The sequence below is a fragment of the Triticum urartu genome, chromosome 3A, assembly GCF_056163025.1.
Source record: "Triticum urartu cultivar PI428250 chromosome 3A, HENAU_Tu73, whole genome shotgun sequence".
In the NCBI taxonomy this organism is placed as follows: Eukaryota; Viridiplantae; Streptophyta; class Magnoliopsida; order Poales; family Poaceae; genus Triticum; species Triticum urartu.
Genome location: NC_141875.1, coordinates 284,642,930 through 284,662,104, shown reverse-complemented (window position 1 = coordinate 284,662,104; position 19,175 = coordinate 284,642,930). Strand labels below are relative to the sequence as shown.

The 19,175-nt window shown below is 46.4% G+C and overlaps 1 protein-coding gene across 1 annotated transcript; it reads left to right on the top strand.

The window, feature by feature from the left end:
• Positions 1 to 13,111: 13,111 nt before the first annotated feature.
• On the top strand, positions 13,112 to 18,403 carry LOC147979471 (protein FAR1-RELATED SEQUENCE 5-like). Its single transcript, XM_087515222.1, has 7 exons — positions 13,112 to 13,204; positions 13,286 to 13,342; positions 15,246 to 15,260; positions 15,790 to 15,852; positions 16,621 to 17,114; positions 17,220 to 17,602; positions 18,153 to 18,403. Exons 1-7 carry the CDS (start codon positions 13,112 to 13,114, stop codon positions 18,401 to 18,403), a joined length of 1,356 nt encoding a protein of 451 aa, XP_087371348.1.
• The last annotated feature ends 772 nt before the right edge of the window (positions 18,404 to 19,175 follow it).

The window sequence follows — 19,175 nt, the reverse complement described above, 5'->3', positions numbered from 1 at the left end:
CGTAGAAGCGGATGTTCCCGCAGCGGCAGATTTGCCTTTAGTCCTTGTTGTCGAGCCACAAGCTCGAACATGGGGGCAGCAGATTGTCCGTTTCCTTCAGACAGGAGAACTTCCTGAAGAGCAAGAAGAAGCGGAAAGAGTAGCCCAGCAGTCAAGTATGTACCAGTTTGTCGACAAGACACTGTACAGAAGAAGACTCAGCAGTGTGAAATTGAAGTGTATTCACCGGGAAGACGGACAAAAGCTGTTGGCAGAGATACACGGAGGCATATGTGGTCACCACATTGGCGCAAGAGCACTTGTCGGCAAAGCGTTCCGGCAAGGTTTCTTCTGGCCAACAGCCCTCCAGGATGCAACTGCACAAGTAACCAAGTGTGAAGCATGCCAGTTCCATTCCAGGCAGATACACCAGCCAGCTCAAGCTCTCCAGACGATCCCTTTATCCTGGCCATTTTCGGTCTGGGGGCTCGACATCCTCAGCCCCTTTCCCCGAGCTGTCGGGGGCTTTGAGTACTTGTACGTCGCAATCGACAAGTTCACAAAGTGGCCGGAAGTGGAACCAGTGAGGAAGGTGACCGCACAGTCAGCCGTCAAGTTCTTCAGGTCGATTGTTTGCCGCTTCGGGATCCCCAACAGGATAATCACCGACAACGGTACACAATTCACGAGCCGCACCTTCATGCAATACGTCCAAGATCTTGGCGCCAAGATCTGCTTCGCATCTGTTGCTCACCCGAGAAGCAACGGTCAAGCGGAGAGGGCAAATGCTGAAGTGCTGCGTGGGCTCAAGACCAGAACTTTCGACAGGCTGCACAAGTGCGGAAGGAACTGGATCGAGGAGCTGCCAGTGGCTCTTTGGTCGATCAGAACGACGCCAAATCGAGCCACTGGACAGACACCCTTTGCTCTAGTCTATGGAGCAGAGGCAGTTACCCCCACGGAACTCGTATACGGGTCACCTCGAGTGCTCGCCTATGATGAGCTCGAGCAAGAGCGGCTGCGGCAAGATGACGCGCTGCTCCTTGAGGAAGACCGTCTCTAGGCTGCTGTGCGAGCTGCTCGCTACCAGCAAGCTCTGCGTCGCTACCATAGCCGCAGAGTCAATGCCAGGAGTCTCGAGGAAGGCGACCTTGTTCTTCGGCGCGTTCAGTCGGCCAAGAATTCCAACAAGTTGACGCCGAAGTGGGAAGGCCCTTACCGGGTGAAGCGAGTCACATGGCCTGGCACTGTCCGCCTTGAGACCAAAGATGGCGTACCAGTGAGCAACTCCTGGAACATCGAGCATCTACGTAAGTTTTACCCGTAAGGCGCGGTTGTCGGACCCTGTCCGGCAACCACCTTTCTGTACAAGTCTTGCCGCTGTTGCATGTAATCCTTTGTACAGAGCCAGGCGCAGACCCTGAGCACCAGTAAATGAAGCGCTGATCACCCCGGGGTTAGAGCATGCATGCTAGGTCGAGTCTCGTCCTTGGTTAGGGTTGATAGTGCCTAACAGCGGCTAACCCCTAGCTTAGAGGTCGAGTGTCCGTCCCTTTGCTTTTCTTTCGTTCGCAGGGCTCGCATATCCTGGCCAGACTGCTTAAGGACGAAAAGGAGAAGAAGGGCGCGCCGGCACCTGGGCCCCGGCAAGCCAGTATTGCTGGGGGCTGCGAGTGCCAAGATTCATCCACGGCAAGCCAGAGTTGCCGGAGGCTGCAATATCAGATAAGTCTTTCGTCCCTCATCAGGCATCCTCTTATGGACTGGGGAATGCGAAACCGCGTTTCTTCCCGAAAACTGCCGTGCTCCCTCAACTCTAGGCCCTGGGGCCCGTTCCCGGGGCCAAGTTTGGTCATAGTCGCGGCAGCAAAGGGATGAAACGAGGAGGCCGCACCCACCTCGTTCCCGCCTCCGTCAAAGGCGTGAGTAAGGTCGAGCGACGTGGGAAGGCGGCAGGGCCTGTTGCCGGGAGGCGGACAGTTTGTCCGAGGGATACCAAGGATTTGCTCCTTGGCGTGGGTTCAACCCGCGAGACAAATAACCCGGCAAACATCCCCTTTTCATTAAAAAACATCCCACTCAGGTACAGTCCATAGAGGATGAAAAACATGAAAGAGAGGATTACAAGTTTTAGATGCAGCTAAGGCCCGAAGTCTTACAAATTGAAAAAGATAAGATGCCCGTAATCCCTTTCCTGTCCCTCTCTTCAGGAGGTAGGTCAAGGAGGCGAAAAGGGCAAAAGGGGCGCCTAGGCGAGCTACGGGTGCCAGAAGACACCAAGAGAACATCCCGGGGGCCGTCCGAAGGCTGGACGGTGATGGCGGCGCCGGAAGCGGGGCTCGAAGACGGGGCGGCAGGACGTCAGCATGCTGTCGAGGGCACCACGCCCTCGTACTCCGACCTGACGGCCTTGTCGCCAGCCCTCTTCCCCTTCCGCAGCCTCCCTACTCCAGCCGCCCAAGGAGACGACCCCGGGGAGTTCAAGGAGCCGGCGACACGGATGATGGGGTCGCCGGTGCCGCGCGAGGCAGCGCCCGACACCTAGTCGGACCCGCCATCCCGCCGCCCGCTACCTTCATCGTCGCTGTCGCTCCCCTCCTCGTCACTCTCGCTCGAGGGGGAGCCTTCGCTATCGGAGGAGCTGTCCACGCAGCACTTCGCCCGAGTGCCGAAGCACCCGAAGACCTTGACGGAGAGGAGATCGCCCTCCATCAACCTAAAATGGAGGGTAAACCCCTCCATCAGGCTGTGGATACAGGCGAACGTCTTCCACCCTCGATCAAGATACATCACATTAGGGCCTGGGAATGCAACGCGGACTTGTGTGCCGCCGATCCCACAGCCCCTCATCTGAAGTCTCAGTGTCTCGGGCGGGTCCAACTCCATCGCGCTCGCAAACGGAGCTGGAAGCCGGAGGCGACGACGAGGCGCCCGGCGCAGCCTGACGAAGAACTCCCAAGGGTCGTCCCCTATATGGACCGCCGTGGGGGGAGGAGCCGCCGGCGGAGGCGAAGCTGGTGCGCCGCCCCGTCCGCCTCTTCCCCGAGCGCCTCGACCTCGTCCTCGACCTCGTCCACGACCTCGCCCCCTCCCTCTTCCCCTTATGGCTGGCTCTGCCACCATGGGCGCGGGAGAGGGAGAGGTGCGCTGTCTGGCGGCGACCCTCGCCGCCACCGATGAAGGGCCAGGGATCCCTTTCTCCATGGCGAATGAGAGAAAGGGGAGCAGAAGCTGAAGAAAGAAGGAGATGAGACAGTGTGGGCTTATGTGCTCCCCTCCCGCTCTTTATAAAAGAGCGAGGTGGGGGCTCGGCCGCCCCGCTCGGCGAATCAAGGCACGGGAAGAGCAGGCAGCCGGGGCCGACCCGCTGCCTCTGCTCGCGACGGCCCTGATTCCCACATCCACCGTCCGCGACCCCAAGCGCATGGGAGCCGCGTGGCGGGGATGCAGAGCCGAGACGACGGATGAGGCGGCCTCGCCCCACCCCGTGATCGCGGGGAGTGGACACCTCGAAAACCGCGCACCGGCCCCGTCCAGTAAATGCACCACGCCCCCACGCCAACCTCCGTTTAGGTAGGAGAGCGTGGACCGTCCCCTTCATCATGGCTTGACGCATGCTCGCGGGGCTTAGCCCCGCGCACGCCGCCCACGTCACCCACGACGCCGCGTTTGACGCGTGCCGTTCTGGACGTGCGCGGTGGAAGCGGAGAGATATGCGGCGCGACCTAGGCCGCGCGTGCCCGTGCACTGTTTTGTGCCTGGCCCAACAGCGCTCGGCACCGTGTCTGGCCCAGGCCCGGGGGCTCCTGTCGGTGTACTAGAGTAGGGGTACCCTAGTACCCCGAACTTGTGCACGGGCAGTCGCAGCATCCCGCGGCAAGCCTTGCCGGGTGACCGCCAAGATCCTCCGCGGCTACTTTGAAGACAATTCAAGAACAAAGTACTCAAACCAAGGCCCCGGCAAGAGGAGCTTGCCGGGAAGGCCAACCAAGGCCCCGGCAAGAAAAGCTGGCCGGGAAGAAGACAAGACCCTGGCAAGAGGAGCTTGCCGGGAAGGCCACTCAAGGCATACCAAGAAAGCTTGCCGCGACGCGCCGCGCGTCCCGGCAAGGCCCGGTGAGCGACAAGCTCCCGAACACGACAAGACGACGACCGCGGCAAGGAGCTTGTCGCGGGAAACCCCCACTTCGTGCCCGCGCTCCAGCACACCTGCCAACGTGTCGCTCTAGGACTCTCCCAAGCACACGTGGAAGGAGGCCGTGCAGCTAGGGGTACGCGGTGGCAAGCAGGCGCTGACAAGATAACCATCGTGGCAAGCAGGCGCTGACAAGATAACCATCGTGGCAAACGGTGGCGTCCCTAGCGGTCCATTTCGGTACTGTTTAGGCGACATAGACGGGCAATTAATGCCCTTGTCCCCTGCCGCCAGGGTTAGGTATGATAACACTGTAGCAGGTAGTTGTACCTACCACAGCACCTTTCCATTTTTGCCCGTTACCTCCATTGCCATGTCGGTAACCCCTTGAGCATATAAAAGGAGGCCCGTATGCAACGAGGGGGGGGGGGTTTAGCTAGTTCGTCCATTGACGCTCGGTCTTGCTAGCCGCCGGTGTGTACTGTAGCACTCCGCGCTCCCGAGCTAGAAATCAATACAAACCACAAAGCAGGAGTAGGGTTTTACGCATCTGTGTGGCCCGAACCTGGGTAAACCGCTCGCGTGCTCCGCCTCGATCTGCTCTTTGTGCGACCTCCGCCCCCGCCAAACCGAAAGGGACCCGGTCCGCCGGTCCCATAGGTGCCCGTGGATCAGAAACCCCGGCAATTAGCCCCTAGTTTAATTTGGATTTATCCATTTTAAACTGATCTGCAACATAACCACGAGAGAAAATTTGACAGGTTGTGCTCCGGGTTAAATATTCTTGTAAGCCGGCACCTAATGATCTTTAAGTCCTTGTCATTTCCTTTTTGATACATGCCGATGAACTCATAGCAAATCTCCTTTAGTAGATACGTTCAAACTTTGTGAATGCAAAAAATCCAGATACTTCTTTTGAGAAATCCAGGCCAATAGGCCAGCTTCAGAGTCAATTTTGCTAATATTGGTCTCTTGTAGAGAAATATTGTAAGAAATAATCCACTTGAATCGGCTTCCAATAGCGCCGGCTTAAAAAATATTGGTCTTAAAATACTCATCTGACTTTCAACCGTCTTGAAGATGTAAAACTTGCCGGTTTATCATTACCAAAATAGCCGGGTTATAAAACAGACGTTGTCGGGTCATAATTTTTGTTGACACCAGGTCATAATTTGAAGACACCAGGCTATGATTGTTGCAGACACCGGATCATAATGATTGGTGATGCCGGGTCAATCTAATTTTCTCAAAACTAGGAATTTGAAAGTATTTCTCCTTATATCCGTAAGTATTTCTCCTTATATCCGTAAGTATTTCTCCTTATATCCGTGTTACCTTTAGCCCCCAAGTGCCAGGTTGTCATGCTTGCATCAACCTGGGACTTGTAATTGTCTTATGGTCACAAAAACTTCAACCGGTGTAGCCCCCAAGGGCGGGGTAATTATGCAATAATGAGCAGGGACTTTGTAGATGTAGACTTGAGCAGCAACATGTAGCCCCTAAGGGCCGACTCAATAAGATAATATTGAGGTGGGACGTTAAATATATTTCCTTGAAAATAATATCATATGTTGTAATCCTCTCCATGGGGCTCGAACCCACGTCCATAAGGTTAAGAGATTTTGACTCTTCGAACTGAGTAGTGGACATTTCTATATAATAGATTTAAGACTTATGTACCTTGAATTGTTGACATGAGCAATTGGTAGCCCCCAAGGGCCGGCTCTTTACAATGTGATGAATTGGGTCTTCAATAAGGCTAGTAAAAATGACTTTGCATTAGCCCCCAAGTGCCATGGTGCATGCTGGCAATGACATGGACATGCAAATTTGATGTAATCTCAACTTGAATAATGTAGCCCCCAAGTGCCGGGTCATAAGCCTGCAGCGACTCGGGACTATTCCTTCCATTGTAGAATAAATTATATCCATTGATAAAATAATATCCATTGCACTGAAGCGACGTTGAAAACCTCAATCGTAATATTGGTTATTGATAACCATAATAAAAATCCAGCCATGTTGGCTATTAAAGATTTGAATAATATAACCCAGTTTGAAAAACTGGTTCTGTGATATTGAATCATACTGTCGGTTTAGGATACCTGTGCAGTAAGTGTAATAACCCAATCTTTAGAAGCCAAAACTTCCAAATGTTTATGATTGTCATATGATGGCGACTTATCATCCAAAGTCAAGCTGGGTTAACCGAAACCACATATATATGCTTCAGATATGAGCAAACAGTCTCAAGACAAACCAAAAAGACTGTTCTCAAAAACTTAAGTCAAACAGAGAGAAAAATTCGAGGCTTCTGATTTGAATACGATCAGTAAACCGGACCAAAGGGGTTAAGCTAGGATTCGAATACGATCATGTAGCCCCCAGTGGCTTTAGCGTTGCGCCGATCAAGAGGGTACCGACAGCTATGTTCTCTTTGGTTCGAATACGCCCTATGCTTGAACAGGAAGCCCCCAAATGACCTTGAGACTTTTTTAACGACTCTGATTTGAATACGATCAAAGTCGGACCCAAAATGGGTTAAGCTAGATTCAAATACAATCATCCCCCAATGGTCTTTTGAAGCAGGGTACCTATGTTTGAGTTGTGCCTTGCAACAGACTCTCTTTGGTCCCTTTAATTTTTCCTGAGAACTTGAGCTTTGCGAGAGATAAATTCTTCTTGAACCGGCATTTTGAACCGGATATTGAGAGTTTCAAAGCTTTGTGGGATACAGGTTTACCTTGAGCCGGATTTTAATCCGGATATTGAGAGCTTCAGTGCTTTGTGGGAGACAGATTTCCCTTGAACCGGATTTTGAGCCGGAATCCTTCTTTTTAAGCTGGGAATTTTCTAATGGCCTTTAAATATTTTCCAACAAGGCAGTAGCCTCCGGGGCGGGGTTATTTTTTCCCTCCAATGATCTGAAGTTCTTGAATCTGCTTTAAATTGGCAATCATTTACTGAGTCATGTCATCGTGGCCCCCGAGTCTCAAGGCGACTCAAGGAGTTGTCTTGAGATTCTCCATATTTGACCGTGATATAAACCGGTATGTGTCAGTCAATAGCTCAGTGATATAACATGTCCTGCATTGGAGAACTTCCAAGCCAGAGTAATTGCTCTTTTAAAGAAAAGCAATATATAATATAAAAATATACTTGATAGATTTCACCTGATATGTCGGGCAGTAATTATCCACCGCGGAGTTGATCACCATGGTGAAGCTGAAATCAATCACGGACGAGCCGGCCGCGAGAGTAGACACATGAGTCGGCCGCGGCGTTGTAAGCCAGCGTGGACGGGAAAGTTGTCCTCCTCGTTGTATGTCGACACGGACACGCGAACCGGCCACAAGAGCGGATGGGCGATTCGTCCACGGCATTGTAAGACGGTGCGGTCGTGAGAGACAGCCACAACATTGGAAACGGCCTGGACCTGGGTGATACAAACTGGATGCGGACGATGAGTCCGTTACACGTGCGGATGTAACAGGGATGGCGACTTGCACAAATAATGCTGGCGCGCACCCTTTGTGCGACTCCTTTGTAAGGAATAGTGGTCCTGCGAACAAATATCATAGACCAGAGTAATTGATCAATGACGAATTAGTATGCTGATAAAATGCAAAGGAAAGATATCACCTGATGTTCTGTTGGGTGAATGCCATACTCCAACAATTATAGACTTGCGGTCTCGTTCCTTTGTTTGATGTGACCAAGGTAGTCAGAGTCGGGATTTGGAGTCGGATCGATTTTCCTTAGATAGAATTGAATCGTAGTATCGAGTCGTGGAATCGAGGATTCTACTAGATTTACTCAAATAAGATATTTTGTACCCATGAAAGAAATTTATATGGGTTCTATAGAGTTTTGACACTAAATATAGAGCAAAGACGTACACATCAATGCTAGTTCTATTCCACTTCTTTTTATGGCTAACCTACTATTAGATTGGATGTATGGAACATATATAAGGAAAATATATAGAACATTGAAATCTTTGATGCACGATATTTACTTACGGGTTTTTTAGAATATGTGAATAGTCGATCACTTGTATATCCGCCCTACAGTGCTAAACCTTGAAGGGTCTTACTCTGCTTCTTAGATCAATCTTGACGCATACTGCTTCCCACACCAATTCCATTTTTCGACAAGTCTGATCCTCAATTTTGATCTAGGTTTTGAGAGCTAGATCAAAGGTGTCGGCGGCTGAGCATTTGGGATTGGGAGGGGAATAAAGGGCCATGAGGCATGTGAAAATGGTTTAGATGATGGCATACTATTGTGGTACAACTAAACAAACGACTTAGATAAATTAGTAGAATCGGACATAGTCCATAGCATTATCGGGATTCTACAGTTTTATACACGATTCTATGATTTAGATCACGAGTCAACATGGATTCTACCTGGTCCGGATTCACAGTGGGACTTGGATCTACATGGTTCCATAGGATCGTGAAGTCGTAATATTCTAGGAGTCGAGTCGGGATTCCGACTACCTTGGATGTGACACCCATAGGAATTATATGTGTATATACTAGTAGTGCACTAGTACGTAGTTGGTCTCTTTGCTTCCTTCTCCAATCAACGATGTCAAAGGGTCTTGTATATTTCATATCTATTGATAACTCAGCAGGCAAATTCAATCAGCTCCTCATACTTGTCCAATCCATGGTGTCGTGTTCAGCGGGTTGCATGGCAATACTGCTGTAGTCTAGCCAAAAGGAGGTGCTCGGGTTCCCCTGTGGCTGCAGGCACTCTCTTTCCCACGTTGCCAGTGTTTGATTCAGTCTATTGTCTGCATCTCTTTGACAGTATGATTGATTGGTGCTTTTGACGTTGACATTGGAGTGGAAGGTGTTGACATCTTAAAAGAAAGTACTGAAACTGCAGCTCGCCCTTGCCAGTGCGACGGCTCAAAGGCGAAGCTTGCAGAGGTGAACCAGTACGGGAGCAGCCAGCGGAAGCGGCAGAAGTAAGCCGACGCTGGCCGGAGCAAGCCAGACCACGACTGTGGCGGCTCAAATGCGCAGCTGCAGCTAAGGAGGCCTGCAGATGTGCAGCTGACGATAGTAGAGGTGCATCAACCCGTAGCACCGCAGGGCAAAGGACAATGACCTGTGGCGACACCGGTGAATCGGTAGGAGGAGCATGGAAACCCGAGCCGCTCGTACGTGTGGAGGCAACTCGCAAACGGACGGCAACTGGACGTGTGGTGAAACCAGTGGAGCCCGGCGTTGAAAACAGGGCGACCCGGCGCGGTGGGTTAAAGAGTCGTGTCTGAGTCAGCAGTTTAAAGATTCACGGCCACATGGGGCCAGCTCGAAGAAATAGGTTGCGGCGGCAACAGCGGATTTGAAAAAGTGCGGCCGACAGGCGGCTCACAACAAAAGTGAGTCCAGCTTCAGGCTGTAGCGTTGAGCTTGCGTGGACGACAGAAGCGTGTCATGTGGCCAGCCGGCTAAAACAAGTGAGATGGCTCAGGGTCGCGAGCCCGGGCAGCTCGGAAACGACTCGGCTAGGGGTAGCGCCAGGCTAGGGCGACTCGGCGGCAGCGACTCAACGCTGGCCATAGTGGAAGCGGTTCATCGTGCAGCAAGGGGCTCAAAGCAGAGACAAGGCGAGTCAGCCCGCCAGCGGAGACAGCGTCAGCCAGCTGCATTTTATAGCGGCGGCTCCCATTGACCACCGCAGTGAAAACAGTAACAAGAGCGGCCACTCAGCGGCTTGGCAGCTCATAGGAGAAGCGAATCGTATGTCGGACCAGCGAAGCCAAGTAGAACAAATAGAAGAAGCTCTGCTGCATCAGCAGCCATGCAGAGTCCGAGTCATAGAAACGGCAGCTCTGAAGGCAGAAACGAACCGGCGCCGGAGTACAGCAGCAAAGGCGCACCAGCAGATCGACAGCCGAGGCAAACCGGGCGGCCCAGCAGTAGATGGGAAGCCGGGTCAGGTGAGGCTTGATCAACTGTAAACAAGATCGTCACCGCGGCAGGCGGGCGGCTACGGCCAAAATAGTGGAGGCGAATCCAGCAACAGTGGAGCAAGATGAAGCAGGCAGCTCTGAACAACGACCGAGGCCGAGTCCTAGTCTGCGTCTCTCTCTTTTCCTTCAAAAGGCAACAACGTCAGCCGGCTTCTAGTTTGCCTATGCTCTCCTTTCCCTTGGTATTCACGTGCTAAACCCACCTAGTAACTTTTCCTTCCTTAATCCATTATATACTTAAAACAGAAGTAAAACAAACCATTACGTGCGTCCACATAGATTAAATTATTTTGATCGTTTATTTTATCTTTTAACGGCTGAGATTAAAAGATGGAAACGTTACGTAAAAATATGTGTACATGTACAAGTAGTAAAACATGCCACGTACAAACAACGCACATAGGTTCCATCCGAACAACAACTAGCCCGCAGAAACAGAAAAAAAATCTTTCAATCAATGGGTCAAGGAAACAAAAATAATAGGAAACCTAAACAAATAAGGACAATGATTGTACCTAACCAGACCTCACATGAGAAACTTCCAAAACAGGAACCATGACACGAAAAAAGACCGAACTGCTTTGTTCACGGTCACAGCCACCTCAACCCACACACCTCCACCCATATATAAAGGAGTATAGCCGGCCGCAGAAGCACACACCCAAAGAATTAGAAAGCAAAGATGTCACACACGACTAGGCAACTCGACATCGACACGAAAAGCCACCTCAGCCACCTCCAGCCGCTTCACTTGACATCCGATGAAGTCACGCCAAAGCACGCTCAACGCATGACGAAGCCACGCCCAGCTACTCCAATCGACATCGGTAGAAGGGACGCCAAAGCACTTTTGGCCTGAATCATCAGATAATTTAGTAATTGTTATTAACAGTCTTATTTTCTCTAGATATAATCTTTATAAATATTGTATCAATTGACAAATTGTTCCCTATTAATATTCAAGGCAAAACACTATGGCATGCAACAAGTTGAGAGACTTAAATACAAGGGGACATAACTGGAACATTCAAGTAAAACAAATGTGAATATGGGATTCAGTCAATCCTACCACCGATGAGCTTATTAGCCTAGATATGATACACATGCAAAGTAACATCACAAATCGACCAAATAATCGGGACGGAGATCCCAGACAAAGATCGCGCGGAGATCCCAGACAAAGATGGTGATCCATACGGATATGAAACTATGGAAAATTTCATGATGCACGGGCCTTGCGGAGTGACAAATACAAAATCACCATGCATGATTGAAAATAGACGCACTAAGCACTTCCCAAAAGGATACAATGTCGATACCACGAACGATGAGGATGGCTTTCCAGTATATGGAAGGCGAGACAATGGAAGGAAGATCAAAAAGGGAGGAGAAATGCTCAATGATAGATTTGTCGTACCCTAAAACCGAAACCTTTTGGCCAATTCCAAGCTCACATAAATGTCGAGTGGTGCCACTGGCCAAGGTCAATCAAGTACCTACCTATTTAAGAACATCCATAAAGATGACAACCAGGTAACAACCTTACTAAAGGGAAGAGATGCAGCAAATGACTATGATGACATCAAGAAATACCTAGAGATGAGATACATATCAACAACCGAAGCATGCTGGCTGACATTCTTGTTTGATATACACCATCATGATACACCAGTCGAGAGACTACCATTCCACATTAAAAATGAGCAAGAACTTATTTTTCCGGACTCTACTGACATAGAGAAGATAGTAAGAAGGACAGGATCCACGAGTCCTAAGTTCACTGAGTGGATGGAGGCAGACATAATACATGAGGCGGGAAAAGAATTGACCTATGCATAATTACCATCAAAATTTGTATGGAAAAGCGAAACCAAAACCCAAGGAGCGGAAAAGGGGCTTCGCTATTGGAAGAATCTACTATGGACACCCTGCAAGTGGAGATAGAGAAACTAGTGAGGCAAGCAAGAAAAACACTGAAGGACTATCCAGACATAGAACTATGAAATGCTACAGAACTTGAACAACTTGGGAACATAATTATAAACGAAGAACTTAGCTACGACATGGAGGCACTAAAGAATGAGCATAAAACCATAATAAAAAATGTCAACCACGGCTAGAAAATGACCTTTGATGCAATAATAGAATCAGCTGAGAAAGGACTTGGAAAACAAATATTTGTAGAAGGCTACGGTGGCACAAGCAAAACTTACCTATGGAAAGCAATTACAACGAAGCTACGATCAGAAGGAAAGAAAGTGATTTCGGTAGTATCATCTGGCATTGCAGCTTTGCTCCTATAAGGAGGAAGAACAATGCACTCAAGATTCCACATTCCGATAAATACCACGGAAGAATAAACATGTGAAATAAAACAAGGATCACATTTGGCTGAACTGGTAAAGAAAACCTCGGTGATATTATGGGACGAGGCTCCTATGATAAACACTGCTTCGATGCACTAGAAAAAAGCCTTAGGAATATTCTAAGGTTCACAAACCAAAATAGTGACGAAAGGCCATTTGGTGACATGACAGTTGTGCTAGAAGGCGACTTCAGACAAATACTTCAGGTGATAATAAAGGGAAAGAGAGAGCAGATAGTAAATGCCTCGGTCAAAGGTCATACCTACGGAAGTACTTTTAAATATTTTTCTAACTGAAAACATGCAGCTAAAGTTTGTTAGAAGATCCAATACAAAAGCAAAATGTGGCCGAATTTGCAGAATGGATCAAATTGTGATAAAAAAACAATGAAGGAGATGATTGGGTAAGAATACCTAAAGACCTACTTCTACTTAAAGGAGAAGACCCCAAAGAAGAGATAGTAAAAATCACGTACCCAAACTTGGAGCAAAACTATCGTAACAGTGAATTTGTCGAAGAAAGAGCAATACTATGTCCAAGGAATGAAATAGTTGAGAGAAGATAAATTACTACATAATGAGCCAAATACAAGGTGAAGAGATGACATACCAATACTTGGACACTGTATGCAAGGCAACAATGAATTACAACACAATGGAGAATATGTGTCCAGCAGAGTTCCTCAACAACATGACCTTCCCAGGAATTCCAATCCACGAGCTAATACTGAAGGTAGGTTTGCAGGTGATGCTCCTACGGAACATCAATCAAGCGGCAAGTTTATGCAATGACACAAGAATGACTATCACACAGCTGGGCAAAAGGTACATTGAGGCACAAATAATCACAGGAACACACATCAGTGACAAGGTATACATACCTGAAATCATTATGTCACCAAGCGACTTGAAGTGGCCCTTCGTGCTGAAAAGAAGGCAATATCCTTAATCAGTTTATTTTGCAATGACCATAAATAAAAGCCAATGTCAATCGCTAAAGAAGGTGGGCCTATATTTGCCTAAGCAAGTCTTCTGCCATGGGCAACTATATGTGGCATTATCAAGAGTCACATACACAGAAGGATTAAAGGTGTTGATTGACGACACAAAGTGCCCAAGCGAACATAGCTCAAAGAATATATATATAGTATACAAAGAGATCTTCTAATTTTAGTAGATATCTTTGTAAATCATGACCTTAGTAAGAACATGACAATGCATATTATTATTGCCATACACTACTTTCATGCATACAGATGTTAACAAGTATGTACATGTAGCTTCCTTTCTGTATGACGACAATCAATCGGTACGTATTAATTTAAAATATATACTCCATTGATTCTTATTATAGCGGATGAGCTTTAAAGATGAAAAGGCTGCGTAAGACATAGAGCGCGTACACAGTAGATCATTGACACATCTACAAGGAGTTCTCTCTTTTTTTCGAGAGAGGATGTACATGGAAGTCCAACATGCATATGTACACATTTTAGTTAGAAAAGCACACCAACTTCAACACAAAAAGAAAAGGCACATGAACTTCCATGAGATAACACACGTATAGGGGAGTCCAACACGCATACAAAGACATTAGTTATAAAAGGAAACCAACTAAAAAGAGCAAACTACGAGAGGTCTGTTATCGGGAATAAAAAGCACATACATGGCAAAAAAAATGCAAGAAGGTCTATACGAAATAAAAAACGCCTTATCGGATAATAATGAAAATATATATGAGTCTTCCCCGGACATGTATGCCGTACATGGAAGAGATGTGTCCCTATTTATCTAGGATTCTAATTGAATGCAAATCTTATTTTTGCAAAAAAAAATCAACACTAATTTGCAACTCCCACATGCACACATGCAAACAGGAAAGCTAGCATACATGTATGCATGCTTATCTCCACACTTGCATGACAAATAAGAAAATAGACACCTATAATACTATAGCTAACACATCAAAATATACCATACACTTATCAACCTACCGCGCATTGAATACAGAAGTGATGAGCGTCCAACTAATTGAAATATCAAATCCATAGATTCGTACAAGATCTGCATTAGATGAGTTAAGAAAACATTGTATCTGGTGAACACCCAAAAACTTGGTTTTAAAATTAATTTTGTAATAAAAAATGTTTGGAAAAGAATCAAAGATATTCTATATGAAGTCCATAAAAAGAATCCAGTATATTAAAATAAGAGGATAATTTAGCAATTTTCAATGAGTAGTTAGATTTTCGTATATGAGAAAGTTACATAGTAATTAATAACCAAAAGATTATCATGATTGCAACTGTATTCTCGTAATCAAGGAATGCAATTAAAACATGTTTAGGCGAAGGAGGCGAGATGATAAGGCGAGACTGAACAATGTTTAGACTTGATCTCATGGCGGCAATTTCTCAAAACAATATAAAAACATAGCCAGACACTGAGAGATGAGATGTGGAAGAGGTAAATCAAGACCTTAGTAAGAACATGACAATGCATATTATTTTTGCCATACATTGCTTTCATGCATACAAATGTTAACAAGTGTGTACATGCAGCTTCCTTTCTGCATGGGCAGAAGTTTTTTTTGAATAATAACCACTCTAATAAACATGATTCTCAGAAACCATATTAGCTGACATTGAAAATCTGCCTGCAAAAGCTTTTTTAAAATATGCCTGCCTGCTTACAAACATGTGAAGTTCTGGTAGTGTATGAGCCTTACTCCAGGCTACAGAACAGCATTGTAAAATCTGCCTGCCTGCTTACAGGCTTCTGAAGTTCAGGTAGTATGTGAACCCCAGTCTAGGCTACAAACACTGTAAAATCTGCCTGCATTCACATTCACATGTGCAAAAGCCATGTGAAGTTCAACTAGTAAGTGTGCTAGAGTTCTGGATGGTATGTGTCTGGTTCTGTGCAAAAAAATAACAGGAAAATAGAACATGCATGTGATATGACATGAAGGTCAGGTTGGTATGCACTAGCAGTCCAACCATTCAAAAACTCATGAAGGTTCAGGTTTTTTAACTCTAGACAGTATTTCCCGTTTGCAAAACAAGAAGTTCAGGTTGTGGAGAGTGCTTAGTTCAGGTACATATAAGTAATCAAATATTGTAGAATTAAAAAACATGATGTGAAGGGTTCTCAGTTCTGGTACAAAGGCATTAGCAGATGCTCAGCTCAGTGCATAGTGTGATGGCTCTCACCACTTTTATATGAGAAGTTCAGGCTGTGAATAATGCTAAGTTCAGTTACAAAGGTATATGCAGATATAACTTGTGTGCTAATAGACATTTTTTTCTTTTATGTCAGCAAGACGAGAGACGCATGAAGAAGCTTAGAAGTTCCCGGCAGCAAGTACACAATCCAAAGCCTGTACGCGTTGCACCACCCCCTCAATGGGTCACACCTCAAACGCACCAACAGCATTACCAACCTGCTCCAGACCAAAACTGGATGACACTCGAAACACACGGATACTTCCAAGATGCTGGGTCACAGCCCTATCCGCACAGGTTTGCGCCTCCACCTGATTGGGTGACGCCGGAAATCCCCCGCGGGTTCTTTGTTCCACCAGCAGACTCCCAAGCACGCCGATGGAGGAGGGGGTTAGCTCAAGTCCTGTGTGTAACTCTGGAGGTTATCCTGGTGTGCCTCATCAATGCCAAAGCGAAGCAACTAAACCGGATCCCAGGACAAATCCAACAACAACACACACATGGAGGAGAGTGATCTGCACACTACCATCGTTTGATCCTGCTGCTGCTGCTACAGGTCAGAATTCTACGGGGCATAAGGTAGATGGATTGCTTCACAAAGCAAAAGAGCAAACCAAGACTAGGATCGCAATACCTCCAAAACCACCTCAAGCAAAAAGGACGCAAACAAGAGAGAGGCCATCTTCAGCCCTCCTTCCTCCTCGTGATCCACTGCTGCATCCTGCTATGATTACTCCGCCATGCCCCATCCCAGAGGGACAGCAGCCGACACCCGCGGAGTTGCTATCATACACGCACGTAAGTGAAACAAAAAATATTTATATACGCATCTTGTATTATCTGCACATTTTCTGCTCCGTCCAGGATAAAAAGTTCATAAACTGCATTTTAAGGTGCTGTTTGGATTTTTTTTCTTCTTCTACAGATGCCAGACCTACCGGCTTATCTAATACCAAGACTAAAGATGCGATTCAAAGATGTAGAGAAAGCAAGGGAATTTTATAACAGATACGCCAGACACGCTGGTTTTGGAATTAGGAAGACGGGTGGAAATGACAACCACAAGTATTTTGTTTGTGCCTTCCAAGGGATACACACATCTTCTATTTCAGAGGCCAACGGGAAGCGAAACAAAACATCGCAGAGGACGGGCTGCAATGCAAGAATGAGGGTGAAGGTGCAGGAGGATGGCACATGCGTGGCAGTGGACATTAAGTACAATCATAATCACCAGCTCATGCAAACTGATGACATGCTGGTATTTTTGCACTCACACAAGAATTATGACCCCACTATTTTGGAGTACGTAAAGCTCCTGCAGTACCATGATGTCAAGCACACAACAATCATGTCCATGCTATCTGAAAATGAAGATGGAAGCTACTTCCTAAGCATGACCGGACTAGACCTGCTAAACCAGTAAGTATTCAAACACCCACATACTGCAATGTAAAATAGCATCCTAGCTCACAGCCCTTTGCTAGCAAAAAAATAAACAAATGCATGTTTGCATGTGATTTGCAGGAAAGCCATGAATGCAAGGAAAGATGATTTGGATGATGTATTGAAACTTGTTTCATTCTTCAAAGACATGAAGGCAATAAATCATGAGTTTTTCTATGACATCCAAGTGGACAAGGACAAGTCAATTAAAAACATTTTCTGGTCCAATGCAAGCTGCCGAGGAGCCTATCAAGACTTCGGCGATTGCATAACATTCAGCATGACTTACAAGACCATCAGATTTCATATGCCCCTGGGGTTGTTTGTTGGAACAAACCATCACTTGCAGTCAACGATATTTGTTGTTGCCCTGATAAGAGACGAAGATGCAAAGTCATTCAAGTGGCTGTTTGATACATTTCTACGGTGCATGAACAACAAGCACCCAACTTGCATTCTAGCAGGTGAGTTCAAAAAAGAACTCCTCAATTTTCATCATCTTTTTCAGTCTATGGGTCTGTGTTGGTTGGGTACATTGGTTTTGTCTGAAAATAATGTAAACAATGCAGTTCAACCACTGTAAGCACAGAAGTCCAACTAGCAGTACAAGAAAGCAAAATTATCTGTCACATGCTTAGAAAAAAATTATTTATGAATGTGAAGTTCAAATACATGAATCATAGAAGTTCAAGGACAAAGCTGTAAGATAAATATATGTAGCATGTTTAGAAAAATATAGTTATTTACGTGAAGTTTAGGCTCTGCCACCACAGAAGTTCAACAACAATGCTTTAAGAAAAATTTTGATTATGACACTACTAGTTTGTCCTACTACTAACTCTGAAGTTCAAGCACTGATACCAAAGAAGTTCAGCAACGCTGCTGTAAAGAAAAAATACATGTGACATTCTTAGATACCATGCTGCCAAGATGTGTAGTTCAAGTACTTGTACAACATAAGTTCACCATCAGTACAAAAAAAGAATCAAGTTTCATTTTTTTTAATTCATGCAGACCAATGCCCATCGATGGCGAAAGCTATACCACAATCATTTCCAAACACCGTCCACAAGCTATGCCGTTGGCACATCATGAAGAAGTACAGGGAATACCTCGCGTTGCTATACAAAAAGTATAAAACATTCAAAGAGGAGTTCACAGCTATATTAAACTGGCCGCTGATGCCAATGGAGTTTGAAGATGCCTGGGCTAAACTCGTGCACAAGTACAACCTGGAGAACGAACAGATGATGATGCAGCTCTAGAGTGATAGGAAGATGTGGATTTCAGCATATTACAAGAACATTTTCTGTGCTAGAATGACTTCCACACAACGAAGCGAGAGCATGAACCACGTGCTAAAGAAAGGGTTTGTCAAGGGGACCCAGAACCTACACAAGTTTGCTAGGCGGGTCAATGCTTGCATACAAACTCAGATGCAAAAGGAGAACGAGGAAACAATGACCAGCATGGTATGATGACAAGTAAAAAACACCCCCATCATGTTTTGATTTACCTTAAACATGTGCACTTTGAATTTAAAAAAATGAAACCCATGACTCTGCGTCGACTAATATCTCACTTTTTGACATGTGCAGTCCAATCCTGTGACAAAAACAACTTAAGGCTACGAGGAAGACATGTCTATCAAGTACACGAGAGCCGTGTACACTGAGATGAGGAATAGGATGAGAAAGGCCACGCTATTTCGTGCAAAGCGTACAGCAGAGCCCACTAAGTACCTTGTGTACTACCACAACAAGCCTGGCAATGATGATGAAAAAAGACTTTCCTGGTCAAAGCATGAATTCCAGGTTGTAGCTGACCCAGAGAAGGAAATATACGAGTGTGAATGCAAGCTCTAGACACACACAGGTGAGCAAAAAAACAAGATCATTAAATAGCTAGACTAGTAGTATCATATCAAATTTTATGAAACTCATTGCTGGCTCACAAACTATGTATTCTGCATTCATCACAAAAATGCAGGCCTGTTCTGCCTTCACATCATGAACATACTGGACTACATCAAGCCTG

Excerpts from the sequence above, each read along its gene's own strand:
- LOC147979471 (XM_087515222.1), top strand. The coding sequence starts at position 13,112 with ATGAATTACAACACAATGGAGAATATGTGTCCAGCAGAGTTCCTCAAC. Across the intron at positions 17,115-17,219 it reads GGACTAGACCTGCTAAACCA|GAAAGCCATGAATGCAAGGA; the intron begins GTAAGTATTCAA and ends TGTGATTTGCAG. Across the intron at positions 17,603-18,152 it reads CCCAACTTGCATTCTAGCAG|ACCAATGCCCATCGATGGCG; the intron begins GTGAGTTCAAAA and ends TAATTCATGCAG.